This window comes from Bos mutus, chromosome 8 (assembly GCF_027580195.1).
Source record: "Bos mutus isolate GX-2022 chromosome 8, NWIPB_WYAK_1.1, whole genome shotgun sequence".
Classification (NCBI taxonomy): Eukaryota; Metazoa; Chordata; class Mammalia; order Artiodactyla; family Bovidae; genus Bos; species Bos mutus.
Genome location: NC_091624.1, coordinates 58,830,947 through 58,845,116, shown reverse-complemented (window position 1 = coordinate 58,845,116; position 14,170 = coordinate 58,830,947). Strand labels below are relative to the sequence as shown.

General features: G+C 35.1%; 1 protein-coding gene across 3 annotated transcripts in view; it reads left to right on the top strand.

The window, feature by feature from the left end:
• Window positions 1–14,170, top strand: part of VPS13A (vacuolar protein sorting 13 homolog A) — a 283,496-nt gene that overhangs the window by 236,074 nt on the left and 33,252 nt on the right. For all 3 annotated transcript variants that reach the window (XM_005892982.2, XM_005892984.3, XM_005892985.2), the window contains exons 59-67: window positions 309–414; window positions 2,801–2,914; window positions 4,231–4,376; window positions 5,739–5,820; window positions 7,371–7,484; window positions 8,584–8,659; window positions 8,747–8,910; window positions 9,217–9,262; window positions 9,365–9,488. In XM_005892982.2, the coding sequence (XP_005893044.1) occupies window positions 309–414; window positions 2,801–2,914; window positions 4,231–4,376; window positions 5,739–5,820; window positions 7,371–7,484; window positions 8,584–8,659; window positions 8,747–8,910; window positions 9,217–9,262; window positions 9,365–9,488 (972 nt within the window). The remainder of the gene's footprint in view (window positions 1–308; window positions 415–2,800; window positions 2,915–4,230; window positions 4,377–5,738; window positions 5,821–7,370; window positions 7,485–8,583; window positions 8,660–8,746; window positions 8,911–9,216; window positions 9,263–9,364; window positions 9,489–14,170) is intronic.

The window sequence follows — 14,170 nt, the reverse complement described above, 5'->3', positions numbered from 1 at the left end:
AATTAATTTATTTTGTTGTATATAGCTAGAGTTTATTATCACTTGTATGTCATATTTCCTTGTGTTACTTTGTGCCAGTTTACTTATCAATTTTCTCTTTGTAGGCATTTTCACATTTTGAGTTTGTTTCTATTATGAACAGTGTTGGCATTATGTTTTTAATTCATTCACCTAGAAAGTCTTAAGTGTCAATGTTTTAATATATGTCTTATATTTTTTCTTTTATAATTTTGTTAATTCAATTAATCGATAATTTTTAAATGTTTTACCTTGTTTTACCTTAAAATGTTTTACCTTGCTATTTATAGGTATTTCAAAGTGTTGATCCAAGAAATGGATCTCAGGTTAGATCTTGGATTTGTCTATGCTGTATCAGAACTTATGACACCAGCTGAAGTCACTGAAAAAACAGAGGTGAGACTTAAAATAGTAGCATTGATTTAGGGAAAGAGGGGGACTTTAGAAAACAATGATAACACTATACATTCTTAAATGTATTAACATGTTTTTAAAAGTTAAAAAAATTTTATTCTGCAACCATGGTTCTACGTTGGTGGAAATCACATACTCAAATGATAGAAGTTGGAAGCAAGACAGCTAACCTTCTGAAGATAAGGTAACAAATAAGAGGAAAAGTTTTAAACCAGTAAAAGAGGAAGAGGATAATCAGTCATGTTTACATCACTTATTTCTTCCTATTTTATTTTCCTGTGTTACTTTTGTGTTGATTGATAATTTAGAAATTTGGATATGATCAGGATATTTGATGAGAAAAGAGATAAGGAAAATAAATATAATATGTTCTTTGTAACTGATAGATGATAAAATTACGATTGTTAGGTGGATAAGAGATGTTTTATTTTTCAGCTGTTCTTTTAGAAAGAATTTTGAAGATAAAACAAACTACAGTTTACCTTTGAACAGTGTGGGGGTGATGGGCACCAACCCTGTTCTCAGTTGAAAATCTGTGTATAATGTATGTTTGGCCCTGTGCACACCTAGTTCCTCCATATCCAAGGGTCTGCATCCAGGGAGTCACACAACTGAGGATTGTATAGTACCGTAGTATTTAGCATGGGGTGGGGGGAAGGGAACATGTATAAGTAGATCCTTGTACTTCAAATCTCTGTTGTTCAAGGGTCAGTTGTACACAGATAAAGACAAGGAAATTATACCTTTTTTCCTTTTAATAACAGTTCATCGAGCTATAGTTCACATACTATACATTTTACCCAATTAAATTGTTAGTTTGGTAGTTTTTAGTATATTCAGAATTATGCAACCATCACCACTGATTCTAGAACATTTTCTTCACCCCTGAAAGAAAACTGCCTGAGCCTTATGCAAACACTAATGTACTTTCTATGGATTTTCTTATTACAGATATTTAGTATAAATGGAATCATACACTATATAGTGCTCTTTGATGTATTTCCTTTGATTTAGCATAATGCTTTTGAGGTTCATCCATGTTGTAGCATGTATCAGATTCCTTTTTATGGCCAAGTAATATTCGGCTGTATAGATACACCACATTTTGTTTCTCCATTCATCAGTTAGTAGACATTAGGGTTGTTTGTACAATTTGGCTATTATGAATAATGGTGCTGTGAGTATTTTTGTACAAGTTTTTATGTGGACATATGTTTTCAGTTCTCTTGGGTATTTACCTAGGAGTGAAATTGCTGGGAAGTTGGTAGCTCTGTTTAATAATTTCAAGACTTCTAGACAGTTGTCCATAGTTACTGCATCATTTTATACTCTTCAGCAGAATATATGAAGATTCTGATTTCATCAGATCTCACTAATACTTGTAATTGTCTGTCCTTTTAATTCAAGCTGTCCTAGTAGGTGTGAAGTAGTATATATCACTGTGGTTTTGATTTGCATTTATCTAATGAGTAATTATGTTGGATACTTTTGATTTGGTAATTTGTTAATTGACTGCTTGCATATCTGCTATGGAGAAATGTCTGCTCAAATTTTTTGCCTGTTATTTAATGGGTTTGTTTTTTAATTGAATTGTAAAAGTTCTTTATGTATTTTGAATGCAAGCCCCATCCATGTCTGATATATGATTTGCAAATATCTTCTCTAATTCTTTATGTTGTGTTTCACTTTCTATTTGTCTTTTGAAGCACAGAAGCTTTTGATGTTACTGAAGTCCAAAATATTTTTTCTTTTGTTGCTCATGTATTTGGTGTCATTTCTAAGACTCCTTTGCCAAATCCAAAGTTAAAAGATTTAGCCCTGTGTTCTAAGCATTTTAAACTTTAAGTTCTTAAAATTAGGTGTTTCATTCATATTGAGTTAATTTCTGTATATGGTATAATTAAGAGTCTGACGTCAGTAAATTATGAAATTGAGAAGTATGAATATTGGTATTTAGTTCTTTTTCAAGATTGTTTTGGCTATTTTCGATCCCTTTGCAGTTCCATATGAATTGTAGAATCAGCTTGCCTTCTTCAGAGAAGTCATGTAGGGTTCTGATAGTGATTACATTGGATGTACAGATCAACTTGGAAGAGGTGCCATCTTAACAGTATTAAGTCTTCCAACCCTTGAACATGGGATGTTTTCCATTTATGTAGATCTTCATTTTCTTTCAAGAGAGTTTTTATCATTTGAGTATACGTTTTATACTTCTTTTTGCTAAATTTGAGTATTTTATTCTTTTTATAGTATTGTGAACAAAATTGTTATCATAATCTCATTTTTGTTTTTTCCATTGCAAATGTATTGGCTTAATACTTACACAGATATATTCCTTAAGTTTTTAATATTTTATGTCCCTTTATAGGTTGAGCTTTTTCATAAAGACATAGAAGCTTTCCAAGAAGAATATAAAATAGTCTCATTAGTAGATTCATCACAAGTCAGTCTCTATGAATACTTTCATATATCTCCTATCAAGGTAGGGGGAAAATAAAAGTCATTTTTATTATCCTTGGTAATCTAGTTAATAGCAAATTGATTTGATCAGTTTTGGGGAATATAGCATTTCAGTTCTGTTCTTTGATAGTATATAAATTCTGCAACTTCACCATTCAAATATAAGTTAGAAAGGAATGATACTTTTAATTTTTATTTATTTTTATACTCTTTTATATGTGAAAGCCACCTATAGTATTTGTTTATATGTTTACATTTGACCTAACATTATGTTCATTTACTATCTATTAAAGTGTTGACTGATAATTTTCAAACTTTTATATATGATATTAAAGTTTCAAATAATTTTATAAAATAACCTTGATTTAAAAACTGAAGATTGAACGGAACTAAAAGTAAGTTCTTAACATAAAATTTCTATGAGTTGCATAATATCTAAAGAAAATTGCTGTATAACTGTGTACACCATGCTGATCTTCTCTGTAGCTGAAAGACTAAAGAATCTGCCTGCAATGCAGGAAACCGAGGTTTGATCCCTGGGCCAGAAGATCCTCTGGAGAAGGGAATGGTAATCCACTCCAGTATTCTTGCCCGGAGAAATCCCATGGAAAGAGGAGCCTGGTGGGCTACAGTCCATGGGATCACATTGTCAAACACAACTGAGTGACTTCTATATATATGTATACACACACACACACACACACACACACACACACACATATATGCATATAATATAAAAATGTTTTTAACTGGCTTCTCCATGCTTCCCTGGTGGCTCAGATGGTAAAGCGTCTGCCTGCAATGCGGGAGGTTCGATCCATGGTTTGGGAAGATCCCCTGGAGAAGGAAATGGCAACCCACTCCAATACTCTTGCCTGGAAAATTCCATGGACAGAAGAGCCTGGTAGGCTACAGCCCATGGGGTCACAAAGAGTTGGACATGACTGAGCTACTTCACTTTCTTTCACCATGATAACTTAATTCTAATAGTTGAAACATTCAACTTGGAGAAATTTTGGAGATATTTGAGTTATTTTCCACAACTTCAACTTCTAGATTGTTACTGTTACTAAAAATTTATAAAGATTAATATTTTCCTAGGTTTACCAAAAGAATTGGATTGAGCTAAATAACATACATTACATTGTTGGATTTAAAATTTTTAAAGGTGCTGTTTAGATTTTAAATTCCTTTAACATTCCACTTATTAATTATATCAAAATTAATATCTAGGTTATTTGAAATCTTATGTATGGTATAGTAAATTTAGAATGAGATTGAATTTTAAGAGTTATTATGAATAAAGTGATTTAAATATTTATCTCTTTATTTCTTTAGTTGCATTTAAGTGTTTCACTGAGTTCAGGTGGTGAAGAACCGAAAGATTCAGAACAGCATGAAGGACTGATGGCAATTCGTTCTTTACATCTTTTGCTGAAGAGTATTGGTGCCACTCTCACAGATGTACAAGATGTAGTTTTTAAGTATGTTTATAATTCAAATCTATAAATTGACAAAAAGCCCATTTTTATATTTACTTTAAAATTTTGTAAGTAAAAAAGTATGTAAATTCCAGATCAAAGGCTAAATATAATTTAATATATTGCCTTAACTATTAAATAGCAGAGTAATTATTAAAAAATTTCCTTAATACAGAGGGACAGAGACTTCCCTGGTGGTCCAGTGGTTAAAACTCCAAGCTCCTACTGTAGGGGGAGAGGGTTTGAATCCTGGTCCAGAGATTCCATACACCATATGGCATGGTTGAAAAAAGAAAAAAAGAGGCTGTGCAAGTTTATGTGTTATGCAATGCCTTTTTTACTTAGGCAAGGATTCCTAAGAAGATGTATATACTCAAAGATGTGATGTGTAGTGCTTTTAAAGATGCTACTTTAAGGCCTATGGTATCAAGACTCTTTAAAGCATATGTAACTAGGAGAAAATGAATACTATGATAGCAGAAATGAAGGAATCTGTTTAAATGGTACAGTCAAGAATTTATACTTTAATGTGTCATAATGTAAGCTATTGAAGTATCTGACCAGAGACTCAGAGTCTGAGTGGAGTCTATAGATGAGAATGACCTTTGCAGATAGCACCTAGAACTGTTATTAAGAATAGTAGTAAGAATCAAGAAAAAAACTAAAGAAAAAAAAAAAAGAATAGTAGTAAGAATCAGTGAGTCCAAAGTGGTAACTGTAAATCTAGATAAAAGGAAATAGTCAAAGTAAAAAACATAGATTTGCAGACATGAAAAATTGGATGAGATTTCTAATCTTGCTGCTGTCCTGTCCTTAGCATGAAAGAAAGGAAGTGTCAGTCACTCAATTATGTCCGACTCTTTGTGACCCCATGGACTATAGCCTTAGCATAAAACTTCCCAACTAGTGGATCCAGGTATATGCTGTGAACAGGTTATAAATAAAATGATGGTGAGGGCTTCCATGTGGCTCAGTGATAAAGAATCCCTCTGCCTAGGGAGGAGATGTGGGTTTGATCTCTGGGTTGGGAAGATCCTCTGGAGGAGGAAATGGCAACCTGCTAGTATTCTTGATAGAAAAATCCCACAAATAGAGGAGTCTGGTGGGCCATAGTCCATGGAGTTGCAAAGAGCTGGACGTGACAGAGGACACACATACAAACTTAGGGTGATTCTTCAGCTGTCAGCTAATCAGGGAAAACCTGCAACAATTGAATCCTGGCCATTCTTGAGCAATTTCTATTTGTCTCAGTGAATCAAGCATTTTCTGTGTAGGTCACAGTAGGACAGAATTGAGAAGTGCAGTTCATGTTCATGAGTGAGACCCATATGCATTTTTATGTTTTTTGTTGTGTTTTCTTTTTAGGCTAGCATTTTTTGAACTCAATTATCAGTTCCATACAACAGCTGAACTACAGTCTGAAGTAATAAGACACTATTCAAAGCAGGTTTGTCTGAGATTATTTTACAGAGGGACAGACTGATATAAAATAGTGAAACCACATATGTAATATATAATTTAGATTTGGCAAGTAAATGAATAGCCATTTTCAAAATTTTAGAACTTGGTTTTTCTCCTCAGGGTTGTGGAAAGAAATTAAGCCCTACTACCATTTCAGATTTTACCTTTACTTTTAGTCTTTGACAGAAATCTTCCTGGATCAGTGTGAACTAGATATAAATCTTTAAATGGTAATTAACTGACTAACTCACTTCACTTACTTAAAAAAAAATAGGTCAAGGGGAACTATTTATCAGTAAGTAACTGAACACAGGATATTTTTAATGTAATTGTTTAGTCAAGCTAGATATTTATTGGATTTTTCTCCATCTCTAAGGAGTCCTATATTTTATGGTATAACTTACAGAGCATTAGGATAACTGTTGTATGGTGGACAGATCACTGAGCATGACTTAAGAAATCTGGGTTTACATTATGGAGAACAGTGTGGAGATTCCTTAAAAAACTGGAAATAGAACTGCCATATGTCTCAGCAATCCCACTGCTGGGAATACACACCAAGAGAACCAGAACTGAGCCCCAGTGTTCATCGCAGCACTGTTTACAATAGGTAGGATATGGAAGCAACTTAGATGTCCATTGGCAGATGAATGGATAAGAAAGTTGTGGTACATATACACAATGGAATATTACTCAGCTATAAAAAGGAACGCATTTGAGTCAGTTCTAATGAGGTGGATGAAACTGGCACCTATTATACAGAGTGAAGTAAGTCAGAAAGAAAAACACCAATACAGTGTATTAATGCGTATATATGAAATTTAGAAAGATAGTAAGCATGACCCTTATGCAAGACAGCAAAAGAGACACAGATGCAAAGAACAGACTTTTGGACTCTGTGGGAGAAGGCAAGGGTGGGATGATTTGAGAGAATAGCATTGAAACATGTGTATTGCCATATGTGAAATAGATGACCAGTCCAAGTTTGATGCATGAAACAGGGCAGTCAAAGCCAGTGCACTGGGACAACCCAGGGGGATGGGATGAGGAGGGAGGGGGGTTTGGGACAGGGGGACAGATGTACACCTGTGGCTGATTCATGTCAATGTGTGGCAAAAACCACTACAGTACTGTAAATTAATTAGCCTCCAATTAAAATAAATATTTTTTTAAAAAAAAAGAAAGAAATCTGGGTTTGGATCTCAGTTTTACTGTCTATATGACTCAGCATCATTTGACCTGTGTGCTTCTGTAGTTTATAAAATGGTGGCAGTAATAACAACTGTCGCACATAGTTGTAAAAGTATTTTGAATATTCCAAAACTCTATGTAAACAGGTCATATTATTTCTCATATTCTAATACCAAATTGCTTTTTTAAACTAAGACTAGTGATGAATAAGGTGATATGGGATAGTTTGAAATTGCTGGTGAGAATGTTAGCCTGAAAAAAAAACTAGATATGTGTACTAAATGTAAGGAAAAAAATATTAACTCTGATTATCTGATTTGACTAATGTTTATATTTCATTTTTAGGCCATTAAACAGATGTACGTACTCATTCTTGGACTTGATGTTTTGGGAAATCCCTTTGGCTTGATAAGAGAATTTTCTGAAGGTGTAGAAGCATTTTTTTATGAACCTTACCAGGTAATATAGTTAATCTTGTACAATACATGACACTAATCCTTTTGAATAAATAATTCATTCCATTAGCAGATAGAAGTTGCTATATATAAAACAGATGATCAACAAGTTCCTAATGTATATATCACAGGGAAGTATATTCAATATCCTGTAAAAAACCATAATGGGAAGAGTATGAAGAAGTATATACACACACACACAAATATGTATAACTGAATCACTTTAGTGTATACTGGTAACCAACACAACATTGTAAATGAACTATACTTCAATTAAAAATAGTGAGAATAATGCACCCCAATCGTTAACTTGAGTTGTAGGTGTAAATAGATTTTTGAAAACAACAAAAGGACATTATTTTGAAGCAATGGTAAGAGGTTTTGCAAAATCTTGGAGGAAATGTTTACCTTTTCCTTCAAAACTTAAGACTTTACTAAGAAATACCAAATTTTAAGTGATCTGTTGGAATATTAAAAGTGGATAAAGTTTACACTATAGTAGAATCAAGATTCCCATGGACATGCAGTCTTGCTTTGCACAGTGGTATGGGACAGTAAAAATAACCACGTAAGCTGACAGTGTGCGAAGCAATCTTGATACTCAGTGGCAGAAATTATGATTGGTCTATGTCCCTTAAAAATTCCTGTCAAAACATTCAAAACTCTCCCACTTTGACTTTTAAACATAGAGGATAATGAAAAATAAAATACATTTGATATTTATTTTGTACACTGTAACCTAAAACATTAGAAATACTAAGAATTAAAGTGTTTTTATTTCTTTTTCTGAAAATTTTTCAAGAGTAGTTTGTGGTTACCTTCTCATATATAGCTTATAATCCATGTAAGCATCTTTTGTACACTTTGGTGAATAGTCATATTTCTTTCTAAGTTTGGATCAACTTCCAGCACTTTATCCTTTGTACTTCAAAAGTCATGAAATATCTGAGAATTCTGTTAATGTGAAGTTTTCTTCTGATGTCACTTCTCTAGGACATCTTTATTCTTTTTGTCACTACTGCCTTCCTTGTATATTCTTTTTTAAATTTACCTTTAAAAGTAACAGTAACTTTATTTACTGTTGTTATATTTTGACCCTTTAGGGAGCCATCCAGGGTCCTGAAGAGTTTGTGGAAGGAATGGCACTAGGACTGAAAGCACTAGTTGGTGGAGCTGTTGGTAAGAAACAGAATGCCCACCAAGGATCATTATGCTAGAAAGTAAGGATATGTTTGGTTTTTACTAAAGGTGTTATACTTTTGCCAGGTGGACTAGCTGGTGCTGCCTCCAAAATCACCAGTGCTATGGCTAAAGGGGTGGCAGCTATGACTATGGATGAAGACTACCAACAGAAGAGAAGAGAAGCCATGAATAAGCAACCAGCTGGTCTTAGGGAAGGCATCACTCGTGGAGGAAAAGGCCTAGTTTCTGTAAGAAATTTCCCATAGTTGTGAACATTTGAGGAATATCTTTTAAAGCCACATTCTGTGAGAAAGGAAATAGAAAACTTGCATTCACTCAAATATTATTTGGATGTTAGAGGAGCAGTGGGTTGTCATATATAAAAAAATGTCAGTAGCCTTCAAAATACTCTGTTTAAATAGAATATGTAGGAAATACATTAATTCTTGTGGCATCTAGAAAGCAGAATTCTGCATTTCTTTTGTAAGCCAGACTTGGTTCTTCAAAATATCACATCAAATTATTGTAAATTTTCATTTGTGCTTTTCCTCTAGGGTTTTGTAAGTGGCATAACAGGAATTGTTACAAAACCAATCAAAGGTGAGTATAATAATTCTTTTGGGTGATATATATATTTCATGAATTAATTCCATTTTCATTCTTAATCCAGTTGTCAAAACCTCTTGTCTTTTTTCTTTCCAGGAGCTCAGAAAGAAGGAGCAACTGGTTTCTTTAAAGGTGTTGGGAAAGGTTTAGTTGGAGCAGTGACAAGGCCAACTGGAGGCATCATAGACATGGCTAGCAGTACATTTCAGGGAATAAAAAGGTAAATTCTCCTGATGTAAAATGCTTCAACCAAGAGAAATGAGGTAAATCTGTTTGACCCAAGGCACTTAACTATGAACCCAATAATAACAGTAAGTTGGATCTGATCTTCCTAATTGCTTTTGATACTTTTTTGCATTGCATCATTTCAGCTTCAGTTCTGCTTTATTCATCATTCATTCCCAGCAGCCTTGGGAGGAAAGGTTTGGCAAATTCAGCTTTTTACTTACTTTGATTGAAATACTTTACAATAATGTAATTCTATACATTAGTTATAAAATTAGCAAATGTAATACTCTAATTCCTTTTCTGAGAAATAATGACTTTTTATATTCCTCATGCAAACTCAGCTTGTGTTCATACCTTTTTTATGATTTAATTTGCTGTGAACTATTAGATCTTTTCTGTTTCTCTTCACTTGTGCAAATAATTTTAAAACATGTTCTTTTTTCCTCCAAATTAAATTTATTATAAGACTAAAATTTAGTTACATTATTGCTGCCTCTATTCTACAAGTTTGTAATATAAAACAATTTATTAAATTCATGCTAATGAATTTAACTTAAAACCTAACTTACATAGTTAGTGGGTGAATATCTCCCTGATCTTTTTTCTTTTGTATTATCTTTCACGTTCTGTTCTATAGGAATAATCATTGTCATTAAGTGAGCTGCTCCTTTTAAGTCAATATTTCATACTATTACCATGATTCAGTATTTACTGTTTTAGTTTAAAGTTAAGATTAGAAAAAAGCCTCAGTTTCTTCTGCCTATAACTTTGGTTTCACAAATATAATTATTGAATCATAGTCATCAGATGAGATTCATGACATTGTACAGGAGACAGGGATCAAGACCATCCCCATGGAAAAGAAATGCAAAAAAGCAAAATGGCTGTCTGGGGAGGCCTTACAAATAGCTGTGAAAAGAAGAGAAGCGAAAGGCAAAGGAGAAAAGGAAAGATATAAACATCTGAATTCAGAGTTCCAAAGAATAGCAAGGAGAGATAGGAAAGCCTTCTTCAGCAATCAATGCAAAGAAATAGAGGAAAACAACAGAATAGGAAAGACTAGGGATCTCTTCAAGAAAATCAGAGATACCAAAGGAACATTTTATGCAAAGATGGGCTCGATAAAGGACAGAAATGGTATGGACCTAACAGAAGCAGAAGATATTAAGAAGAGATAACAAGAATAAACAGAAGAACTGTACAAAAAAGATCTTCACGACCAAGATAATCACGATGGTGTGATCACTCAGCTAGAGCCAGACATCCTGGAATGTGAAGTCAAGTGGGCCTTAGAAAGCATCACTACGAACAAAGCTAGTGGAGGTGATGGAATTCCAGTTGAGCTATTTCAAATCCTGAAAGATGATGCTGTGAAAGTGCTGCACTCAATATGCCAGCAAATTTGGAAACTCAGCAGTGGCCACAGGACTGGAAAAGGTCAGTTTTCATTCCAATCCCAAAGAAAGGCAATGCCAAATAATGCTCAAACTACTGCACAATTGCACTCATCTCACACGCTAGTAAAGTAATACTCAAAATTCTCCAAAGCCAGGCTTCAGCAATATGTGAACCGTGAACTTCCAGATGTTCAAGCTGGTTTTAGAAAAAGCAGAGGAACCAGAGATCAAATAGCCAACATCCGCTGGATCATGGAAAAAGCAAGAGAGTTCCAGAAATCTATCTATTTCTGCTTTATTGACTATGCCAAAGCCTTTGACTGTGTGGATCACAATAAACTATGGAAAATTAGGAAAGAGATGGGAATACAAGACCACCTGATCTGCCTCTTGAGAAATTTGTATGCAGGTCAGGAAGTAACAGTTAGAACTGGACATGGAATAACAGACTGGTTCCAAATAGGAAAAGGAGTACGTCAAGGCTGTATATTGTCACCCTGTTTATTTAACTTATATGCAGAGTACATCATGAGAAACACTGGACTAGAAGAAACACAGGCTGGAATCAAGATGGCCGGGAGAAATATCAATAACCTCACATATGCAGATGACACCACCCTTATGGCAGAAAGTGAAGAGGAACTAAAAAGCCTCTTGATGAAAGTGAAAGTGGAGAGTGAAAAAGTTGGCTTAAAGCTCAACATTCAGAAAACGAAAATCATGGCATCTGGTCCCATCATTTCATGGGAAATAGATGGGGAAACAGTGGAAACAGTGTCAGACTTTATTTTTCTGGGCTCCAAAATCACTGCAGATGGGGACTGCAGCCATGAAATTAAAAGACGCTTACTCCTTGGAAGGAAAGTTATGACCAACCTAGATAGCATATTCAAAAGCAGAGACATTACTTTGCCAACAAAGTTTCGTCTAGTCAAGGCTATGGTTTTTCCAGTGGTCATGTATGGATGTGAGAGTTGGACTGTGAAGAAGGCTGAGCACTGAAGAATTGATGCTTTTGAACTGTGGTGTTAGAGTCCCTTGGACTGCAAGGAGATCCAACCAGTCCATTCTGAAGGAGATCAGCCCTGGGATTTCTTTGGAAGGAATGATGCTAAAGCTGAAACTCCAGTACTTTGGCCACCTCATGCGAACAGTTGACTCACTGGAAAAGACTATGATGCTGGGAGGGACTGGGGGCAAGAGGAGAAGGGGACTACAGAGGATGAGATGGCTGGATGGCATCACTGACTCGATGGACATGAGTTTGAGTGAACTCCGGGAGTTGGTGATGGACAGGGAGGCCTGGCGTGCTGCGATTCATGGGGTCGCAAAGAGTCGGACACAACTGAGCGACTGATCTGATCTGATCTGAGTCATCAGATAAACTCAAAAGTCAATAAAAATAACGAATTTTCCATGGCAGTCAGAGAAGAAAAAGAAATAAAATGAATCCAAATTGGAAAAGAAGTAAGACTGTCACTGTTTGCAGATGACATGATACTGTACATGGAAAATCCTAAAGATGCTATCAGAAAACTGCTGGAGCTCATCAGTGAATTTGGTAATATTGCAGGCTATAAAATTAATACACAGACATCTCTTGCATTCATATACACTAACAACAAAAAATCAGAGAAATCCAGGAAATATTCCCATTTACCATTACATCAAAAAGAATAAAATATCTAGGAATAAACCTACCTAAGGAAGCAAAAGACCTGTACTTTGAAAACTATAAGACACTGATGAAAGAAATCAAAGACCACACAAAGAGATGGAAAGATACACCAAGTTCTTGGATTGGGAAAATCAAAATAACTATACTGCTCAAGGCAATCTTCAGATTCATTGAAATCCCTATGAATCTAATGGCATTTTTCACAGAATTAAACCAGAAAAATGATACAATTTGTGTGGAAGCACAGAAGACCATGAATAGCCAAAGCAATCCTGAGCAAGAAAAACAGAACTGGAGGAATTGGGATCCTTGACTTCAGACTATACTACAAAGCTATAGTAATCAAAACAGAATAGTACTGGAACAAAAACAGAGATACAGATCAAAGGAACAGGATAAAAAGTCCTTAGATAAACCCATGCACTTATGGTCACCCTATCTCTGATAAAGGAAGCAAGAATATACAATGGAGAAAAGACAGTCTCCTCCATGAGTGGTGCCAGAAAAACTGAACAGCTGCATGTAAATGAATACAATTAGGACACTTCCTAACATCATACATAAAAATAAACTCAGAATGTGTTAAATACCTAAATGTAAGACCAGATACTATACTATAGGAAAAGGAGTACGTCAAGGCTGTATATTGTCACCCTGCTTATTTAACTTATATGCAGTTTATAAACTTATAAATTTAACTTATTTAACTTAACATCATGAGAAACACTGGGCTGAATGAAGCACAAGCTGGAATCAATATTGCTGTGAGAAATCTCAATAAGCTCAGATATGTAGATGACACCACCCTTATGGCAGAAAGTGAAGAAGAACTAAAGAGCCTCTTGATGAAAGTGCAAGAGGAGAGTGGAGAAGTTGGCTTAAAGCTCAACATTCAGAAAACTAAGACCATGGCATCTGGTCCCATCACTTCATGGCAAATCGATGGGGAAACAGTGGAAACAGTGGCTGACTTTATTTTTGGGGGCTCCAAAATCATTGCAGATGGTGGTTGCAGCCATGAAATTAAAAGACGCTTACTCCTTGGAAGAAAAGTTATGACCAACCTAGATAGCATATTCAAAAGCAGAGACATTACTTTGTCAACAAAGGTTCGTCTAGTCAAGGCTATGGTTTTTCCAGTAGTCATGTATGAATGTGAGAGTTGGACTATAAAGAAAGCTGAGCGCCGAGAATTGATGCTTTTGAACTGTGGTGTTGGAGAAGACTCTTGAGAGTCCCTTGGACTGAAAGGAGATCCAATCAGTCCATCCTAAAGGAAATCAATCCTAAATATTCATTGGAAGGACTGATGTTGAAGCTGAAACTCCAGTACTTTGGCCACCTGATGTGGAGAGCTGACTCATTTGAAAAGACCCTGATTCTGGGAAAGATTTGAAGGGGGAAGGAGAAGGAGACGCAACAGGATGAGATGGTTGGATGGCATCCCCGATTCAAAGGACATGAGTTTGAGTAAACTCTGGGAGTTGGTGATGGACAGAGAGGCCTGGTGTGCTACAGTCCATGGGGTCACAAAGAGTCAGACATGACTGAGTGACTGAACTGAACTAAACTGGAGACCAGATACTATAAAACTCTTAG